Below are 22,008 nucleotides of genomic sequence, written 5' to 3' on the forward strand. Positions count from 1 at the left end.
AGTATCTGACTTTGAATTATGCTGTGAATCTATTGCAACCCAAAGAGCACAGTATTAGAACTAAAAAAAAAAGAAAAAGAAAAAAGAAAAGATACATAGAACAGTGGAATGGAATATAAAGTCCAGAGATGAGTACAGCCAACTTATTTTTTTTTTTTTTTATTTTTTTTTTATTTTTTTATTTTTTATTTTTTTTTAATTTTTTATTGTGGGTTGTTCAAAACATTACAAATTTCTTGACATATCATATTCCACACTTTGATTCTAGTGGGTTATGAACTCCCACCTTCACCCCATACACAGATTGCAGATTCACATCAGTTACACATCCATTGATTTACAAATTGCCATACTAGTTTTTGACCATGTAGAAGATAACGTGTTTATTTCTGGTTAGATTTCACATTGAGGGTCCCATTTTGATGGAAGCTTGCTTACTATAAAACTCTCCACCTGGGCTGGGGATGTGGCTCAAGCGGTAGTGCGCTCGCCTGGCATGTGTACGCCCAGGGTTCGATCCTCAGCACCACATACAAACAAAGATGTTGTGTCCGCTGATAACTAAAAAAATATAATATTAAAATTCTCTCTTTCTCTCTTTCTCCCTTTAGTTCCTGGACACTGTTCTGCAAAACAAAATACAAAGTTAAATGAGTTTTACCTGTCCCATTAGAGCAACAGTAGCTTTAGTACTTTGGTGACAGCTGTGTTCAGTACTCTTCTTTCCAGCTTTCACTTTCTCTCAAGTCATGTCTTTTATAGTTTGGAAAAAAATTCAGAAAATATTTAATTCAGAATTTTGAATTATTTTTCAGAGAGAGAATATCTTACGATAACTAGTCAGTCAACATAGTCTGTCTAACATTTACAGATTGCAATAATGGAGAAAGACTTTCAATAGTAAATATTTTATCTAATTTCTGAACAATTTAAAAATATATTAACTTTTAAAACATGTTTTAAGATATCTTTACTGAGTCCCATTTGTTTCTTGAAATATAACAAGAAAGAATATCAGGAATCCTTTGCTTGCTTCATAATTGGGACAGTTTAATATTGACCTGCAAGTCATAAGCCTGTGTCTGGTCCCAAGCATACATGAAAGGGCTAATTACACATATCTTGCCCAATCCTTCAGCACTTAATTACCATTAATCCTCATTTGGCCCTGACTTTTTTTTTCTAATTAATTTTTGAATATAATGGCTCTTATATAAAAGGGTTATTCAGAACACACTTTTGCCATTGCATATTGAAATTACCTAGTATAACCTGTGTCATTCTTGTACTAATTTAAAATTAATAAAGTATATGGGAAATAGAGAATAAATAAATAAATAAAGCATATAATATATATATATATTATATATATAATATATATATATATATATATATATTATATATAATATATATTATATATATATATTTATATATATATTTCAAAAAGATCAGGCTTTTATGCTTGGTTATAATAATTTCAAGGCCTAAATTCTCAGAATTACTAAAATATATTAAATCAAGAATTTTCTTAACTGTTAAATGCTGTTTAATTCACACTTTATAACATGACATCATAAATAGTTTACTTTTTTGTCAAAGAAAGACAAGGCTATCTTCAATGGATGCCATTATCATAAATAAAATCTGACCTCAGAGGACCGTTGAAAACTGATCTTCATGATTAATTGTGCAGGATTATTTCATAATGTAGATTCATGCTTTCCAGTCCAATATTATAAATTTGAATCAGTTATGCTTAGCTATATTGATTAGTAGCTAATCACTCAAATGGAAATGATTGTTTATGTTGGGGTGTATAGTGGAAGTAATTCTGGAGTCAACAATATATAAATAAAGTGTTAGTTTACATCTACAGTTCAGTGGCACATTATATGTAAAGACTTCCCAATGTAATTTGTATTAGTGTTTAGAAATATTATTAAATTTGCCTATTTAAACTTGGTTTAAAGCATTAAAATATAACTTTATAAATAAATGCAAAAAAAATTACTCTTGATTTCCTTTACATTCAATTCCATAACAAAAGGGTTTTAACTCTAGAATATATCCTGAATTATATACTTTTTTTTCCATCTCCAATTCCTCTCAGCCTAATTTAAATCAGCATCAACTCTTACTAGCACACTATAGTTTCTCTTTACTCCATTCTTACCCACATTGCTGAGATCATATCCACTTCACAAAAGAGCAGTGTGGGTGACAATTTTCTTGGTTTTAAAAGAGGATGGGACTTTGTCAAATCCACCAGGAGCTGGTGGTGGATCCCTGCAATCCCAGCAGCTCAGGAGGCTGAAGCAGTAGGATCACAAGTTCAAAGCCAGGCTCAGCCAAAGCAAGGCGCTAAGCAACTCAGTGAGAACCTGTCTCTAAATAAAAAACAAAATAGGGGTGGGAATGTGGCTCTGAGTTCAATCCCCAGCACCAAAAAAAAAAAAAAAAAAAAAAAAAGCAAAGTTAAATTCACCATCAGGGTGAAAATAATGTGTATACAAAGACAAATATGTGTAACTGTAACTATAACTTCTACATCACACCTAAAATCCAAATATTTTCTTCTTTTTTAAAACAGTGAACTTCATTAAAACCCACTACTTTGGAATAGCTTCTTTAAAGCCACATTAACAATTTCTATATAGATAAGATTCACATGTAGAAATTTTTAAGTTGCAAAGCAAATTAAACATTCAACTTACAAAAACAGATATACAAAAAGACCAAATTCTAATTTTATGGAAATGCAGTCCACTGAAATCACCAACATGCATGTATGATATCAGCTGTGGGTTTGTCATAGATGACTGCTATGGTTTGGATATAAATCATTCTCTAAAGCTCCTGTGTTTATGAAGATGAAATTATTACATCATGAGAGCTATGACCTAATCAGTGGATTAATCCAATGATCTATTAATAATTTGAGTGGTTTCCTAGCTGGTAACTGGAGATAAGAGAGGCATGACTGGAGGAAGAGGTCACTGTGGGCCTGCCTTAGGAATTATATATTTTGTCCCTGGTTCCTCTCATTTGCTCTCTGCTAGAAGGTGAGCAGTTTTCCTCTAGATTCCCTTCTGCCTCATCTTGGGCCCACAGCAATGGAATCAGCTGACTATAAACTGGTCCTTTGAAAATGTGAGTTCTAGTCAGGTGTTTTGGTCTCAGCAATGAAAAGTCAACTAATATAAAGGTCTTTATTTTGTTCAAGTGCAGTCCTTCTATATATACTATATATACAGTCCTTCTATATGTTGAGAGTTTTTATACATGAAATGATTGAATTGTCAAATAATTTTTTTGCATTTATTGAAATGACGATATGATTTTGTTCTATGATATATCACTATTATTGATTCACTTATGTTGAAGAGTCTTAGTAGGCCTGAGGAAAATCTCCCTTGATGGTGGCTTAAGATAGTTTTCTGTGTGTGATTGCATTCAGTTTGCTAGTATTCTTTTGAGAAATTTTATGTTAATACTCATCAGTGATGTTGACCCATAGTCTTCTTCTCTCTCTCTGGTAATATCTTTGTCTGACTTTACCATCAAAGTAAGCTGACCTCACAGTGAGTGGAGGTTTCTCTCCTCTCATTTTTTTGTATGCTTGTCTTGTAAATCCTTTCTTCCTTTGTTCCTATCTTCTTATCTTCATTTGAGCTCAGCTGATTATTTGTAATGGTATGTTTTGATTCTTTATTTTTCTATTTTGCACATCTATCTGTAATTTTTGCTTTGCAGTTACCATGAGGCTTTAAAAAACATACTTTAGTTAAAGTAAATTGTATAACAAGTTGCTCTAAGCTGGCAAAAATTTAAATTTCATTAAAAAACTACAACAAAACCTATAATTTTAAGAGTGACTTAATTTTTATATAAGTCACATTATATCATTTACTTATCTGCAATGTCACTCAAAATTCCATTACATTTCAAATTGAAACCAAACAATTTATCAATATCTTACTAGATTTATGCAATATATTATATTGAACAGACTACTCACTATTTTCTTCTTCTACTGCTTTCTTCCTAGTTTATTATATTTTAATGACACTAATTTTTTTTCAGGCTTAGAAAAACTTTCTCAAAATCTTTGAAATTATTTTCTCTCTCTAACATAGTTTGCTGAAAGGTATCTATGATTTGTGCTTGTTTTTTGTGTTAAACAAATATTTACTTGCGAATGTCCTCTTAATGTTACTCTGATCTCTATATTGACCAGTCATGTTCCCACAATTTTCAAAGTGGTCTTATTTACAAATTTTAGCTGATTTATCTTCTCTCTTCTTTATTAAAGTCTATCAGCTAAGAAATCATGGAGAGGCTTGTAATAGTTTGGATATGAGGTGTCCCCAAAAAGCTCATATGTGAGATGATGCAAGAAGGATTAAAGGAGAAACGATTGGGTTATAGGCTCAATGTAATCAGTGAGTCAATCCCTGATGGGATTTACTGGGTGGTGACTGGAGGCAGATGGGGTATGGCTGGAGGATGTGGTTCATTGGTGATGAGGCTATGAGGTATATATTTTGTATCTGGAGAGTGGACTCTCTCTGCTTACTGATCATCATATGAGCTATTTTTCTCTGCCCCACTCTTGCACCATGATGTTCTTCTTCCTTACCTTGAGCCCCGAGGAATGGAGCCAGCCTTCTTCGGACTGATCCCTCAGATAAACCCTTCCATGCTACAATTGTTCTGGTCAGATCTGTTAGTCACAGCAGTGAAAAAACAGACTAAAACATGACTTTATCTCCTTCTTGATTTATCCTTGACAATAAGAAAGGAACCTGACAGATAATAGGCAGTGCTATTGAATAAAATGTTGAACAGATAAACATTAATTACCATATTCTAAATGCAAATGTGTAAATTACAAATAATTAATAGGAAACTGAAGATTAATACTTGCCCTAGATAAAAAACAATCAATAAATAAGAATGATTTTTTTGGCCACTACTTCAATGCTTTTTTGAATGTAACACACTAATACTATAAGAATTCCACTATGCATTGTTTAATTAAAATAGGAATTTCATACACTTAATTTTTAATTTAGTTTCCACCAATAGAGAAATATTCACCTTTAAAATTAATATTTTTCATAAATGCTATCATTTTATTCCCTTTCTGTTTTAGTTACTTTTCTGACAATTAGAATATATATAATTAAAGGAGTTTTACAGAAAGGAATTCCAATACCAGCCAAAACTATGTAGCTTATACTAAACAAGTCTCTTACGGAAATGCACACTTCTATTATTTGAAGCCAGTGTAGATAACCCCTGCAGGCAGAGTGGGAGAGTCTCTAAGGCCTGAAGGAAAGAAGGTAAGCTCCACCATCCTTTTGTTTTTTTCCCTGAGAGAAATCTTTGATACTCCTGGCAAAGAAAGTAGAAAGTTCCATGCAGAAAGCTGCAGTTATACTAAGCTAAAGAGAAAGAGATTGGAATTCAGGGATGCCCAAAAATCTGTGATTTGAGGGTAAACATCACTGAGAACAATGGATATCAGCTATATGAGTCCCCAAATCTGGGTACAAATTCCTCCCAAGGTTTTCACTAATACCTATGGTACAAATACTGATAGGTCCCTAGGTAGAAATTGGTACTTGAGGAGGTTAAAGGCTTAACAGAAATTTTAGCAGCCACATGGTGGTAAGTATACCAAAGTGGAATTCAGAGCCTGAAGATGTAGAAGATATGTTGCTCAATAATCCAATCTATCCTCTGAAATCCAGGAAGGGCTACATTTCAGTAATGGTCCTGTTCTATAAGTAAGGGTTAAGATAAAATACTTTCACATTTTAAAACTATGCAACCAACCCTAGGCAGAAAGAAACAGCTTGTCTACATTCTGAAAGGCAGAAGAAAAAGTAATCCTTGGTGGAGGAAGATCGTATATTCAAGAATCTCAATCAAATTTTAGACTTAATATCCATGTTCAACTCAAAGTAATGTAGCATGCCAAAAATAGTCCAGAAGACTAACAAATATGACAAAACTGATAATCAAAATAAATTCAAAGGAGATTAGGTTTTGGACATGTTATATGGGCACATCTCCCAACTCCTACGGAGAGGACAAACTCTGAAACCTGACCCTTTTGACATTCAAAACCTACTACTTGTGTAAGCAATTTTATTGTTATTGAAGTTCTTTTTTTCTCATATGTAATATAAGAATAAGAGTCTCTATTTCCCAGAGAGGTAGTTGTAAATGAATTAAATGCTTTACAATATTAGAGTATGTTACAACTCTCTAGGCTAATTCCTGGCACATAATATTGGTTCAGCAAATCTATATTTGTTCATTTTGTTTTGTTTCCTTCCTCTGAGATAAAAATCCTAGTATAGGGATAATTGGTTTCCCAACATGAAGTAAATGGTCTCATAAAGATTTTTAAAGTTTTTTTTTTTCCTGTAAAGAGCTTTCCCATTAATTATGTGAACTACTTTCCAGTGGCCACCCACTTCTCCATCCTTTGTACTTCCTACATAAGCAAATTAAGTTAATAAATAGTCATTCATCTGAGGCCAACTTAGTATTTCAGAAACAGTATTATGAAAAATCTTTCTGTGTTAGCTAAATGCCATCCACAATTCATGTTCAAAGATGATTAGTGTATTTGTTCTGCCTATCTGAGCAAACATATACAAAACTCACTTTAAAATTGTTCAGATGCAAGACAAAATTAAACAATGCTGGAAAAAAGTGTCCATATTCCTATCAAGTGCTTTGGTTTGAGACAGTCAGCCAAATACAGATTCACAAAATCACTCACATAAAATACACAAATATTTATATCTAATTCAGAAAGAACATGCAAAATTTGTACATAGAAATAAGCAAAGTAAAATAAAACATAAAACACGAATTACTGTGAGTGATTGAAGACAATAAATTGATATGAATCTGACATTATAAATATTTATTTTTTTAATTTCCATAATTTCTAGATAATAAATTTGACACTATATATATAGCCTTAACACTTTATAAACTAACACTCATTTTGTCCTTGAATTTGATCTTTAGCCTTTCTACCTATAACTTAACCTCTACCTTGATCCTCCTCCATTGAATTTAAGTGTTATCACCTCTGTGATTTTCTTTTTGATCTTCCTTTCTGTAACTTCCTCCTTCAAATTCTTTCTATCTTCATGGTTTTATTTTTTTTTGTCATTGCCTTGCACTGACTTTTATATTAGAAAAGATTATTGCCTTTCAGGTGAGCCATATTTCATTAAGTTTCTCCAAGTGTACAAATTGAAGATTTAGTCTTTTCTCCAACTCAGGTTTTTGTTGAACTCATGTTTTTCTCTGATTACATTCATTTGCATTTTCATTTTACTTTTTATTTTGCCATTTCATATTCAATACCAATTTATCTTTTTCCTCTATTAATATTTTCAAACATAAATGATATTTATTTTTAGGAGATCTTATGCATAAATAAGCAAGAAGAGAATAGCTGAATTATGTGTCATTAATATCTGATTTTAGACTAATTTTTTAATTTATTTACTAATGCTATATCCACTACATATTACTCACTAATCAACATAGAAAAGAGGTCCCCTGTAAGAAATGGAGGTATCAATAAAGTCTTCTTATTGGTAAATATTTGTTAATCCGATTTTTGATTTTTTGTTGTTATTGTGCAGCAAAGACTTCAATAACACTAAGGATTCATCATTTTTAAAATTTTTTAACATTTATTTTTTAGTTATAGGTGGACACAATATTTTATTTTTATGTGGTGCTGAGGATCGAACCCAGTGCCTCATGCATGCTAGGCAAACACTCTACCTCTAAGCCACAACCTCAGCCCAAGATTCACAATTTTAATATGCTTACCTTACTATTCTTTATATAAAAAGGAAAACTAAAGATGGATATAGTGATACACACCTATAATTCCAGCGACTCTGGAGGCAGAGGCAGGAGAATCTCAAGGTCCAGGCCAGTGGTGGCAATTTAGCAAGACACTGTCTAAAAATAAAATAATAAATAAATAAATAAATGGTGAGGGATGAAATTCTGTGGTAGAGTACTGCTAGATACAATCCCCACTACTACAGCAAAAAGAAAAAAACAAAGGAATAAAGATGGTCCTTTTCCTATTATTTTCTTAATATTCATTTTTAGTTATAACTGGACACAATATCTTTATTTTTTTAAATTACTTTTATGTGGTGCTGAAGATCAAACCCAGACCTCACACGTGCTAGGCGAGCGCTCTACCACTGAGCCACAATTCCAGCCCCCCATTTTCCTATTTCATTTAACTGCTTAAGCAAAGAAAGTAGGCTAAACTCATTCAGTGCTTGTACATAGTCCACCAATATTTATGTGGCGTTTTAATGTGATGATGAACACAGGAATTTACATCAAACATATTTTTGAAATAAAGCATGATGTTCAAAGTTCTTTGAAACTTAATTATAAATGAATTTAATTTAAACTCTAATAGTCTTCAGTAAATGATTTATTATAGCATCTAATGCACAGTATTTTCAATGGTATAATAATTTTCCAGTTCATTGCTGTCATTTGAAAATGACATAAAAGCTTGGCTCATTTAAGATATCTTCTTGTTGCTTATAATTTATTGTCATTCTTCCTAGGTATCCCAGATAGTTAATGAAGTTTTTTTATTTATCACTACAGCTTTTAAAAGATTATGAATTCAGGTCACCTCATGAATATTTTTATAAAAACAAATTATCTTTTTAGTTGCTCATATTTTATAATATCAAGTGAATAAAGAGATAAACACAGATAGATTTAAGTTCAGTACCTATTATATGCCTGACACTGCTCTAGGTATTTTGAAAAGATAAGTGACAAAACAAATCTTTTATGAGCCTTAATCCTGGAAGATTGCAAATCAAAGGAATTTAATAATTTCCACATTCTTAAAATTTACTGGGCTTAGTAAAATAAATTATTATGCCATTTTAATATGTGGAGTCAGAGGTTTACATTTTTTACAGTTATTTTGATATATGTTAATCTTCCAATTTTCATGATCATTAATGTTTTTGTTTGTTTTCAATATAAATTCAACTTCTTATATGCTTATAAGACAACTGTTTAACAAGAATGAGAGTAACAGAAATGTTTGATATTAAATACAACCTATATGATTTTCACAGTTCTTCCTTTCACAGTTCTTCCTTAAATTATATGTCCATGGCAAATAGATTTCATATATATATGTGTAAGTAGAGAAAGAATCTAAGAAACACCTCCACAGAAGTAGCTTAGGTATCTAGCGTTTTTATTTTAAATCAATATCTACTTGGCAGGACCCTGCCTCAAAATAAAAAGAAATAAATAAAAAGGCCAGGCATGTTGCTCAGTGGTTAATGGTACCTGTGTTCAATCCCTGATACAAAACAAAAAACAAACAAACAAACAAAAACAACTTTCGAGAGTATTCACACTCTGAGCAGCAAGCAACTAGGAGGAATTAGAGCTACAAAGTGATTATTCCTTTTTATCTTATTTTTTATACCTTTATTTTAGTTATTTATTTATATGTGGTACTGAGGATCAAACCCAATGCCTCACACATGCTAGGCAAGCGCTCTACCACTGAGCTCCAACCTCTGCCCCACAACTATAAACTGATTATAACCTAAAGTTTCTTCAGCTGTTGCTTAAGGCAGTTCATGGTTGAGAGTGTTGACCTGTTGAACATAATAAGTATTCATCTATGTTCTCTTAAATTATTTTAGCTATTATTGTTGTAGTTAGACTATCAAGAAGAAAAAGGAAAAGGGCAAGGAGAAGTAAAAGAGAAATACTGGAGAACAATATTGACTAAATCATATTGTTAAATCAATCACATGTACAAATGCATAACAATGAATTCTGCCATTCTGTAAAATTATATTACAGCAATAAAAGTATGGAAAAAAAGAAATGATATATCTAATTCACCTTTTATACCAAAAGTCCTTTACTAAATTGAAATTCATTCCTCAGTATTCACCTTTAATAGAAAACCAATATGAATATTTTAGATTAAAAAAAGTGTTTCTTAGCCTGTTGCACATCTGTAGTTGAAGACATTAGCATTTAGATAAGGACCCACATGATGATAAATTATGCTTTCAATTGTGACTAGAAGAAGTTTGTCCATTCAAATAAACAAACTTAAATTCTTTCATCAGATAAAAAATATAATGAAAAATGCTTCCATTTAAAAATTCACTGCAAGGCCTGAAACACTTTTTGTTTAACAAAAATAGCCACCAGAAATCATGCACCAGTTTCATCTGCATCTTTTTTTTCTACTATTCTATTTTGATGTTATTTTTTTGAAGAGTTTTTGTGAAGTATAATTGACTTATAGAAAACCAGACATTTAGGTAATGTACAAAAGGATAAATTTTGATATTCATGTACATTCATGAAAACATCATCATAATCAGGGAAAGGAACATATCTATAACCCAAAAAGTCTCATTGTGCCCATTTATCATCTTCCTCTTTCTCTCACTCCCCACACCACACTCCTGTTTTAAGAAGGCAACCTCTGTTCTTTTATCTCTACATAGATTAGTTTGGATTTTCTACAGTTTAGTATTGATGGAATCATACAGCTCACAGCCATTTTGTCTGAACCCTTTCCTTGAAATAATAAATTTTAGATTCGTCTACATTGTAATATACAGCAATAATTCCCATTTATTACTGAATAAGATCATACTGTATGAAAGTACCATAGTTGTTTATTTATTAACCTGCTGATGAAGATTTATGTGTTTCTTGTTTTGTCATGTTGCAAATAAAGGTCTATGAGCATTCATATGCAAATATTTGTATGGTCATATGCTTTTGTTTCTCTTGGTTTTACACCTAGTGGAGATATCACTGCATCAGATGGTACCATTTGCTGGGGTTTTGTTTCTTTGTTTGTTTGTATGTTCGTTTGTGGTACTGGGGATCAAACCCAGGTTTTCTGGCATGCTAGGCAAGAGCTGTCCCACTGAGATACACCTGATTAAACATTTTAATATGGATGTATGGATGTAAGAAAGGTTTTCAAATTAGTTATACCTTTTACATTCTCACCAGACATTTATGAGAATTCCAACTGTACAACTTGAGCAATACATCTAATGATCAATCTTTAATTTAGCCCTTCTAATAGATCCATCATTGGTTTACATAGTTTTTATTTATCCTTAATAATATTAAGTATATTCTCATATACATATGTATGCATACATGTATCAATATGCTATACATGTATCTTCTGCTGAAGATCCTGTTCAGGCCTTTTTACATACATATTAAGCATGCTATTCACAATATTATTTAATTTTGAGTCATTTGTATGTATATGAATGCATTACCTTTAGCAGATATGTTATTTGTGAATGTCTGCTCACTATGGTGTATGTTTTCATTTTCTCAATCATGTCCTTCAAAAAGCAGTTTTAAAATTATAATGAAGTCTAATTAATTAATTTATTATTCCATTGATTACAAATTGTGTTGTTTTTAAGCAATCTTAGTTTAAAGCAAGGATATAAAGTGCTTTTATGTTATGATTTGCCTAGATGTGTTATAATTTTAGATTACTCACAGAGCTCTGCAGTCTAATTTTAATTCATTTTTTAATAGTGTGATGTATGGATGAAAGTTTTTTGTGGTTTATTTGTACATTCAATGTTTCAAATCAATTGTTGAAAATTTGAAAAGACTATTCACTGATTAGCCTTAGTACTTTGGTTGAACATGAGTTTTATGTGTGTGTGTGTGTGTGTGTTCATACTTGCCTCTGCACATTAGTTCCTTTAGCATACTTGTCTACACTGGTTACTGAAACTGGAAAATAAGTAATGATGTTAGGTAAGTTTTGTCCTCCTAAATCTGTTCTTTTGTTACAAAGTTGTTTGGAAAATTCCATAATATTTGTTTTCATAAGAATTTTATTAAAATTTTATCAATTTCTAGATGGTGACTTAACTGTAATGGGGATGAGTTTACATCATTTTGGGAAAACTTAATATCACAGAATTCTGAGTCTTCTGACTAATGAATTTGATGTGATTTTCCATTCAATAACTTAGTTTATTTTGAAATTTCATCCAACAATGTTTGGCTTCAGTGTATAGGGTGCTTACATCTTCTACCAGATTTATTGATATATACTTCATATTTTTATTATAATTGTACATGTTGTGATTTTGGCTTAATTTTAATTTAACTTGGTTAAAATGTTTATTTTACTAATTTAATTAATTTAAATATGTAAATACTTCCTTCTAGTGTATAGAAATACAATTGATGTTAATAAATCAATTTGTGTAAATTTCTATAATTCAAAGATGCATCCTAAAAACTTGATAGAAGTTTTAGTATAAAGAGCTTATTTGTAGATTTCACTGTTTTTTCCTAAATTTATCATCTTGTTATCTATAAGAATTTTTTTTTAACTTCTTAGTTGGATGACTTTTATCTTTACCTACAGAAATAAGTATGTCTTCCAGTACAATGCTAAAAAGCAGTGGTGAGGAGACAAGTTTGTCTCTTTCTGATCCCAGATACCACTAAGTATGATGTTAAGTTCAAGATTTTCGTAGATTCTCTTTATCTGCCTAAGGAAGTTATCTTTTCTCTCTAGTTTGCCAAGATATTTTATCAGAATTGAAAAGATGTTGAATTTTTTCCAAAGCATTTTCTACCAGTGTTAAAATGATAATATAGTTTTTAATTTTTAATTGCTAATATAATGAGTTACTTTGATTATTTTCTTATTAAAAAACAAATATGTTCTTGAGATAAATCCTTGGTTCTGATGTATTATCTTTTTAACACATTTTTAATTTTGGTTTGCTTAAACTCTAATTTCTGAATATGTTTATTAGGGCTATTGGTTCATAGCTTTCTTCATAATGTCTTGTCTGTTTTGAGATAGAGTAATTCTGATCTTCTAGAATTAACAGATAAGTGATCTGTCTTTTTCAGCTTCCTGGAAGAGTTTCTTTGGAATTGGTATTATTTCTTTCTCATATGTTTGGTAGAAATCTTCAGCAAAGTCATTTGTGCCTGGATATATTTTTTTGTGGGAGAATTTGTAAACAGAAATTTATTATATTTAATATGTTTGTTATACTTAAGAAATAATTTCTTACTAAGTTTTCAATCTTTCAGAGATATATCAGTTTCTACAACTTTTTGAACTTACAAGCAAGTGGTTGTTCATACTAATCACTTACTATCATTTTAATAGCGGTAGTCTGTATTGTCTACATTCTTGATATCAGTAAACTGTATCATCACTTTATGTGAGGATGTGTCTATCTAAAGACTGATCAATTTTATTGATAATAGCTGTAGTCTGTATGTCTACATTTTGTGATATTGGTAAACTGTATCATCACTTTATGTGAGGATGTGCCTGTTAAAGGCTGATCAATTTTATTGATAATCTCAAAAGTTATGCCTTTATTTTAATTAACTTTATGTATTACCTTACTTTTTTCTAGTTCTCTGATATTCCCTCTTTTACCTCCTCTATTTTGATTTCTTTTTTCAGTCTGTGAAATTGGAAGTGAGTTTGTTTACTTGAGACTAAGTTTTGATAATGTAGACAGTTGTCTTAATTTTCCTTTAAATTATGCTTTAGCAATATTTTACAGATGATTCTGTTGTTTTATTTTTCATTGCATTGAAAATATTTTCAAATTCCATTTAAATTGATCCATCAGTTATTTAGAATTGAGTTGAGTTTTAAAATACTGACAATTTTCAAAAAATCCTTCTGTCATTGATTCCTCATTTAATTTAATTATTATCTGAGAACATTCTATATAACTTGGAAACTCTAAACTTAGGTGAAATTATTGTATGCCTAGTATATGATTTATAGTGCTAAATATTATGTGATCTCAAAAATAGTGTACATTCTGCTGTTGGTTAGTGCAATGTTTTATAAAATCCAACTAGGAAATGTTGGTTAACAGGTTCAAACTTCTGTATTCTTGTGTTCTATTTAATTCTTCTACCAATTACTGAAGCACATATTAAAATCTCTGCTTCTAATTATGCATTTGTTTATTTCTCCTTTCATCTTAGAAGTCTTTTGTTATATACAGCTTATGTGTATAAACTGTGTACTTTAAATACTTATGTAAAATATTAGTACCTTATTACTGTAAATTTTTGCTTGCAGATTCAAAAATGTTAAGGATTTTTATGTCCTTTTGAGCAATTGACAAGTTGATCATTTGGAAGTGACCTCTTTAATCCTAACTACTCTAGCCATATATGAGGATGTTTTTGTTTATACATGTATAGCTGGTTAAAGGTCCTAATTATTCTTGACCTAGAAGCATATGCATTATTTACATTCCTTTCAATTCTCAAAATGACAGTTTTGAAAGCCTAATTTATATTGTGTACATGATTTAGACATATTTTTCTTGACTGTATTTCCAGAAATAATTAATACTTATGAGAGAAAAATGTCTTCCTGCAGCCTTTCTCAGTGATCTGTGCAGTCAGTATATATTCTCTATTCATAAGAATTTTAATTCCTGTAACTCTACAAAATAGAAGTCTATGTGCCTGATTTAAGGATTGGGTTGTAAAATAGAGTAATCTATCATGCATAATAGTGTGAAACTGGAAAGCAAGCAGCTTTTTGTTTATCTGGTAAACCTGCTATATAAACAGTGGAAACATGGCTAAACAAATAACTTGGGACTGTTCTAAGACTGGAAAGCCCTTCTATGCTTTCAGAAATGAAGGTGTAATCTACCCCTTAAAGGCAATTGATAAATAATTCTAAAATTAACCTTGAATTATTGTCTTTACATAACACTGAACCCTGGAATATTGAACATCTTTTTGTTTTTTTCATAACAATCTTTGAAGACTTAACTGACTCACACATGTCATCTTGTTGACCATTTTTGTGAGTAATATTACGTATCCACCTAATGTCAACTAAACGTAAATAAAACTTTCATTGCTTATATCTATTATTTAAAATGAAGGTAATTTTTATTATCATAAGAAAAACCTCTGGAATAGAGGGGTAGTCATCCAGATGGCACAACAGGAAATATATGTATCTCTTCCCCTCCTAGAAACATCAGTTAAACAACAGACAGATGAGAAATTCTAAAATTAATTAATGTGATCTTGTGCCCTAGACAAGCACAATACCAGCCACATTAAAGCTGGCAAAAAAAATTAGAAAAACCCTCTCACAAAAACCCTTGCCCTGGGCATAGGTTCATATAGTTGAGAGAAAATCCCTAGTGCCTAGCTTCTGCATGGAGAAGAAAGGAAAGGAATGGAGCATACATCTAATGTTCTGATTCTCTTGGGGATTGCTCAAGGCACTGAAGTATGGGTTTACCTTTCTCTCAGATCAATGACAGGACCTGACATACTTTTACATCAACAAAGAGACTAAAGGATTTTAAAGAGAGAGATGGAGAAATCATGAAGCTGAAGAATACAATAAATCAATGGAAAAATTCACTAGGAGGATTCACTAGCATACTGAATCAAACAGTAGATAGGATTAGTAAACTCAATGATAGATGATGAAATTATCCTCTCAGAGAGGAAAATAATAAATCAAAAATAAAAAGTGTAAAGAAAAAAGAGAGAGAGAGAGAGCTTAGGGACTTATGGATAGCCATCAGAGCATATATAATACCAATAGCAGAATATGTGACTCATAAAAATTTAAAAAATAATTTTTAAGTTGTCATGTCTAATTGTAGGACCTCAAGACCCAGGCCCAGCATTAGATGACCAAACCCCTAGGCCTCAAAGCTGCAAGACACATCCTCACCCAACCCCCATGTCAAAACCCCTCCAGCAGCATGTAGCACCTCAGGTGTTGCACAATGTTACCACAAGATGTTCCATGTAGATAACCCTAATGGGCCCCCTATCACAAGATGTTCCTTTTAGACAGTCCTACTGGTTAAACTTGAGAACTAGGTTTAAAAACAGGAACTGAAAGGACAGAATGCAATTTTATGGTTTTTCTGAGAACAAAAAGTTGAAAAACAAGTTTACCCCCCTAGGTGACTCAACTGCTAAATTCAGAGGGACCAATAGGAAGGCTGTTGCTGTGCTAAGCTAAGACCTAACCCACCTGTTCCATATAAAAAATCTATACCCCAAAGCCCGGTGTGCCAGCTCATCAAAGCTCCGGCTGAGGTTTTGCTGTGCACCCGCAGGCGCCTGTGTGAGAATAAACGCCTCCTGCTTTTTGCAGCCAGTGTCTCGTGTGGTTCATTCCGGGTTTGGGATCTGTGGATATTTCATTGTGGAGGTTCCACCGAGATCCAAGATCCCGGTTCCGGTTCCGATCCCGGTCCCTATCCGGAGGACACCCGACATCACTGGGAGGTAAGCTGGCCAGCTCAAACTGACTGTCTTGTTGTCCTGTTGGTTATCTGTTCTTTGTTCCGCGCAGCGTCTGTAAGACTATATGATCCTAGGCATAGTCATTTAGTATTCTGAGTATTCTGAGGCAGTTCTGTCATTTAGTATTCTGAGGCAGCTTGAGAAGGAGTTGACGAACTCGGACTTCTCCCCTGCCACCCTGGGAGACGTCCCAGGGATCAGAAGGGTCCATTTCTTTGGGGCCCCCGGTGTTTCCGAGGGTTACACCATTTTTGTAGGCGAAAGAGAAGTACAAACTTCTCCCAGGCCATCTGATTTGTTCGGTTTCCACCGAAGCCGCGCAGCGATCTCACTGTTTGGTTTCGTTTTTGTGTCATTGTGTCTGTCTCTCTATTTCCTCTCTGAAAGTAACATGGGACAATCACTAACAACCCCTTTGAGCCTAACTCTAGATCATTGGCAAGACGTTCAAGATCGAGCAGACAACCTGTCCGTGACAGTCAAAAAGAAAAAATGGAAAACTCTCTGTACTTCAGAATGGCCAACATTCAACACCAGCTGGCCAGCAGAAGGGACTTTTAATACTGATCTTATTTTCCAGGTGAAAACCCGAATCTTCACCCATGGTCCTCATGGACACCCTGACCAGATACCCTACATTGTTACCTGGGAGGACTTAGCCTCCAACCCCCCCCCTTGGGTTGCTCCTTTCTCTCCACCCAAACCCCCTCTCCGTCCTCCCCTTAAACCCTCTGCTCCCCTCATTCCACTTCCCCCTCCCCAAACCTCTCATCTTTACCCTGTTCTTAACAAATCTGAGACCTCAGTTAAAACAGGGACAACACCAAAGAAGGTTCTACCGCCGGAGGACTCAACTCTAATTGACTTGCTGACTGATGAGCCTCCTCCCTATCAGCCCCAGCCCTTACAAGCCCCTGAACCTGATCAAGCATCCTCCGAGGACGAGAACCAAGAAGGCCCAGTCGCCAATGCTCCCCCGGATCCTTCTCCCATGGTGGGACGGCTCCGGGGACGCCGGGATCACACCGCCTCAGGAGACACCTCCAGAGTTCTCCCCCTGCGACAGACGGGAGGCCCCAATGGCCAATATCAGTATTGGCCTTTTTCTGCCTCTGACCTCTATAACTGGAAAACCCATAACCCTTCCTTTTCTAAAGACCCTATAGCTCTAACCTCTTTGATTGAGTCTATCCTAGTAACTCATCAGCCAACATGGGATGACTGCCAGCAGCTCCTGCAAATTCTCCTCACTTCAGAGGAGAAACAAAAAGTTCTTTTGGAAGCTCGCAAAAATGTGCCAGGGGACGATGGGCGTCCCACCCAACTCCCAAATTTGATTAATGAAGCTTTTCCTTTAACCCGGCCAAACTGGGACCATGCGACTGAAGCAGGTAGGGACCACCTACGTCTCTATCGCCAGTTACTCATAGCGGGTCTCCATGCAGCAGGGCGACGACCCACTAATTTGGCTCAGGTAAGACAGACTACCCAAGGGGCAACAGAAACCCCGACAGCATTTCTAGAAAGATTAAAAGAGGCATATCGGAGGTTTACTCCTTTTGATCCTGATAGCGAGGACCAAAAAGGAAATGTATCTATGGCTTTCATTTGGCAGTCCGCCCCAGATATCAGGTCTAAATTGCAGAGACTAGATAACTTGCAAGATTTTTCTCTGGCAGACTTACTGAAGGAAGCCGAAAAGATATATAACAAAAGAGAAACTCCAGAAGAACGAGAGGACAGGATCAGAAAGATGCAGGAAGAACGAGAACTTAAGCTTAGAGAGGAATCAGACAAAAAAGAAAGGGAAAGAGAACAAAGGCGTAACAGGGAACTAAGTAAAATATTGGCCACCGTAGTTCAGGCAGGACATCAGGGAAACAAAGTAAACAGGGACAGGGAGCAAAGCAGACCCCGTGTAGACCGAGATCAATGTGCCTACTGCAAGGAAAAAGGACACTGGGTAAAAGACTGCCCAAAGAGACCCCCCAACCCCAGGAGAGATACCAACCGGGCTCCCCGACTGCTAACATTAGATGAGGATTAGAGGAGTCAGGGCCAGGAGCTCCCCCCTGAGCCCCGGGTAACTCTACAAGTAGGGGAGCAACCTGTGACCTTCCTAGTGGATACCGGAGCCCAACACTCAGTGCTGACACAGACACCAGGACCCATGAGCCACAAAACGACGTGGGTCCAAGGTGCCACTGGGAGTAAACCCTACCGGTGGACCACCACGAGAGAAGTACACCTTGCCACAGGTAAGGTTTCTCATTCGTTCCTACACGTGCCTGACTGTCCGTATCCACTGTTGGGAAGAGACTTATTGGCTAAATTGAGAGCCCAAATTTATTTTAAAGATGGGGGCGTCTCCATCACGGGGCCAAACCAGACTCCATTACATATATTGACTTTCAAATTGGAAGACGAATATAAACTTTTTGACAAGCCCTCGGTACCTATGAAAGACATGGACTATTGGCTTAGTTCCTACCCGGAGGCCTGGGCTGAAACCGGAGGAATGGGATTGGCAAAACAACGGCCCCCAATAGTCATTCATCTGAAGGCCGCTGCTACTCCCATTAATATCAAACAATATCCTATGTCAAGAGAGGCCTATCAGGGCATCAAGCCGCATATCAAACGCCTCCTAGACCAAGGCATCCTAACACCTTGCCAATCGCCCTGGAACACCCCACTACTACCAGTTAAAAAGCCGGGGACTAATGATTACAGACCAGTCCAAGACTTAAGGGAAGTTAACAAGAGGGTATGCGATATCCACCCCACAGTGCCAAATCCTTACAATCTCCTTAGCACTTTGCCTCCTACTCATACTTGGTATACTGTTCTGGATCTGAAAGATGCTTTTTTCTGCCTAAGACTGTCTCCCCAAAGTCAGGCTCTCTTCGCATTTGAATGGAAAGATCCAGAAGGGGGAATCTCTGGACAGCTGACCTGGACGAGACTGCCACAAGGATTTAAAAACAGCCCAACACTCTTCGATGAGGCTTTGCATCAGGATTTGGCAGACTTCCGTGTAAGGCACCCTTCCCTAATCATGCTCCAATATGTAGATGACATCTTGCTGGCTGCGACCTCCGAGGAAGATTGCCAGGCAGGTACGGAGAAATTATTGCAAACTTTGGGGCTACTAGGGTATAGGGCGTCAGCAAAGAAGGCCCAAATCTGTCAGACAAAAGTTACCTATCTGGGCTATGAACTCCATGATGGTCAACGATGGTTGACAACTGCCAGAAAAGAGACTATCTCAAGTATACCAACCCCCCAGAGTCCCAAGCAACTGCGGGAATTCCTGGGGACCGCAGGTTTCTGTAGACTCTGGATTCCTGGGTTTGCTGAGATAGCAGCCCCCTTGTATCTACTAACTAAGCAAGGTAACTCCTTTGCTTGGACTAAGGAACATCAATTGGCATTTGATAACATCAAATTGGCTCTTCTGTCAGCCCCTGCTTTGGGCTTACCGGACATTACCAAGCCCTTTGATCTGTTTATAGATGAAAAACGGGGATATGCAAAAGGGGTTTTAACCCAAAAACTAGGGCCCTGGAGGCGACCTATAGCCTACCTGTCAAAGAAATTAGATCCAGTGGCAGCAGGATGGCCACCATGCCTCCGGATGATTGCAGCTGTGGCTCTGCTGATTAAGGATGCCACTAAACTGACTTTGGGACAGCCATTAACCCTGTTAACCCCTCATGCCATCGAAACTGTGATTCGCCAGCCGCCTGATCGCTGGATGTCAAATGCCCGACTCACCCATTACCAGTCTTTGTTATTGGACACCGACCGAATTCAGTTTGGTCCCATGGTGACGCTGAATCCAGCGACCCTCCTGCCGCTCCCAGGAAAAGCCGATCCTCACAACTGTCAGCAGATTCTTGCAGAGACACAGGGAACCCGGCCGGACCTCACCGACCAACCGATGAAGGATGTGGAGCTGGTCTGGTACACAGATGGAAGCAGTTATCTGCTCAATGGAGAACGACGAGCAGGAGCAGCCGTCACCACCGAATCTGAGGTAATATGGGCGAGTGCACTTCCGGGCGGAACATCAGCTCAGCGGGCAGAACTGATAGCGCTGACTCAAGCGTTAAAGTTGGCAGAGGGGAAGAAACTAAACGTGTACACTGACAGTAGATATGCCTTTGCTACTGCTCACATACACGGAGAAATTTACAGACGCCGGGGTCTACTAAGCTCAGAAGGAAAAGAGATCAAAAATAAGGCTGAAATATTAGCCTTACTTAAAGCTTTATTCTTGCCTAAAAAGTTAAGTATCATGCATTGCCCCGGTCATCAAAAAGGTAATACTCCAGAGGCCAAAGGGAACAGATTAGCAGATGAAACGGCCAAGAAAGCAGCCCTAGGGCCACAGCTTTTGATAGTGACTCTATTGCCCCAACGAGTAGACCCACCACATGATGACCATGAAGAACACTGGGTCTATGAAGATAAAGATTTAGATGCCATACAAAAACTGGGGGCCACTTATGACCCCGGAAAAAATGTCTGGAAATATCAAGGAAAGACTATCATGCCCCTCAAAAATTCAAAACAATTAGTAAAGTCCCTACACAGACTAACACACCTTGGGGCTAAAAAGATGAAGGAGCTCTTAGAGCGTGGGGAAGGTACTTTATATCTTCCAAACAGGGATCAACTTCTGCGCCAAGAAGCAGAAAACTGTCAAGCATGTGCCCAGGTAAATGCTGGTAAGATCAAAATTGGAACAGGGATCCGGGTAAAAGGCCATAAGCCCGGAACCCATTGGGAAATAGACTTCACTGAAATTAAACCTGGTATGTATGGCTACAAATATCTTCTGGTTTTTGTTGACACTTTCTCTGGATGGACCGAGGCATTCCCAACTCGGCATGAGACTGCTAAGGTGGTTGCAAAGAAATTACTGGAAGAAATCTTTCCCAGGTATGGAGTACCCGGGACCATTGGGTCAGATAACGGGCCTGCCTTTGTCTCCCAGGTAAGTCAGATGGTGGCCAATACATTGGGGATTAATTGGAAATTACATTGTGCTTATAGACCCCAAAGTTCAGGACAGGTAGAAAGGATGAATAGAACCATCAAGGAGACTCTAACTAAATTAACGCTTGAAACTGGCACTAGAGACTGGGTACAACTCCTACCTTTAGCTTTATACCGGGCCCGAAACACCCCAGGCCCACAGGGGCTAACCCCATTTGAGATTTTGTATGGTGCACCACCACCTGCTGTTAACTTTTATGAAACTGAAACTTATGCCTCCCTCACCCCATCTATGCAGACTCATTTGCGTGCCTTGCAGTTGGTCCAGAACAAGGTTTGGAAGCCTCTAGCCGCAGCATACAAGGAGGAACTCAAAACCCCCTCGCTGCCACATCCCTTCAAAGTCGGAGACACCGTCTGGGTACGCAGGCACCAGAGCAAGAACCTCGAACCGCGGTGGAAAGGACCTTACACCATCCTGCTGACCACTCCCACTGCAATCAAAGTGGACGGCATCACCGCTTGGATCCACGCTTCCCACGTGAAAGCTGCACATCCGCAGGAGCCCAC

The 22,008-nt window shown here is 36.1% G+C and overlaps 1 protein-coding gene across 1 annotated transcript; it reads left to right on the top strand.

Moving 5' to 3' along the window:
• The first annotated feature begins 15,780 nt into the window (after positions 1-15,780).
• Positions 15,781-21,614, top strand: LOC124106979 (uncharacterized). The gene is given in 2 exon segments (XM_046464926.2): positions 15,781-21,356; positions 21,359-21,614. Coding segments are annotated over 2 exon segments (4,587 nt in total). The 5' UTR covers positions 15,781-16,825; the 3' UTR covers positions 21,415-21,614.
• Positions 21,615-22,008: the final 394 nt, after the last annotated feature.

Source organism: Marmota monax, unplaced genomic scaffold (assembly GCF_021218885.2).
Source record: "Marmota monax isolate L192 unplaced genomic scaffold, Marmota_monax_Labrador192_F-V1.1 WCK01_AAM20220418_F8-fsc00003, whole genome shotgun sequence".
NCBI lineage: Eukaryota > Metazoa > Chordata > Mammalia > Rodentia > Sciuridae > Marmota > Marmota monax.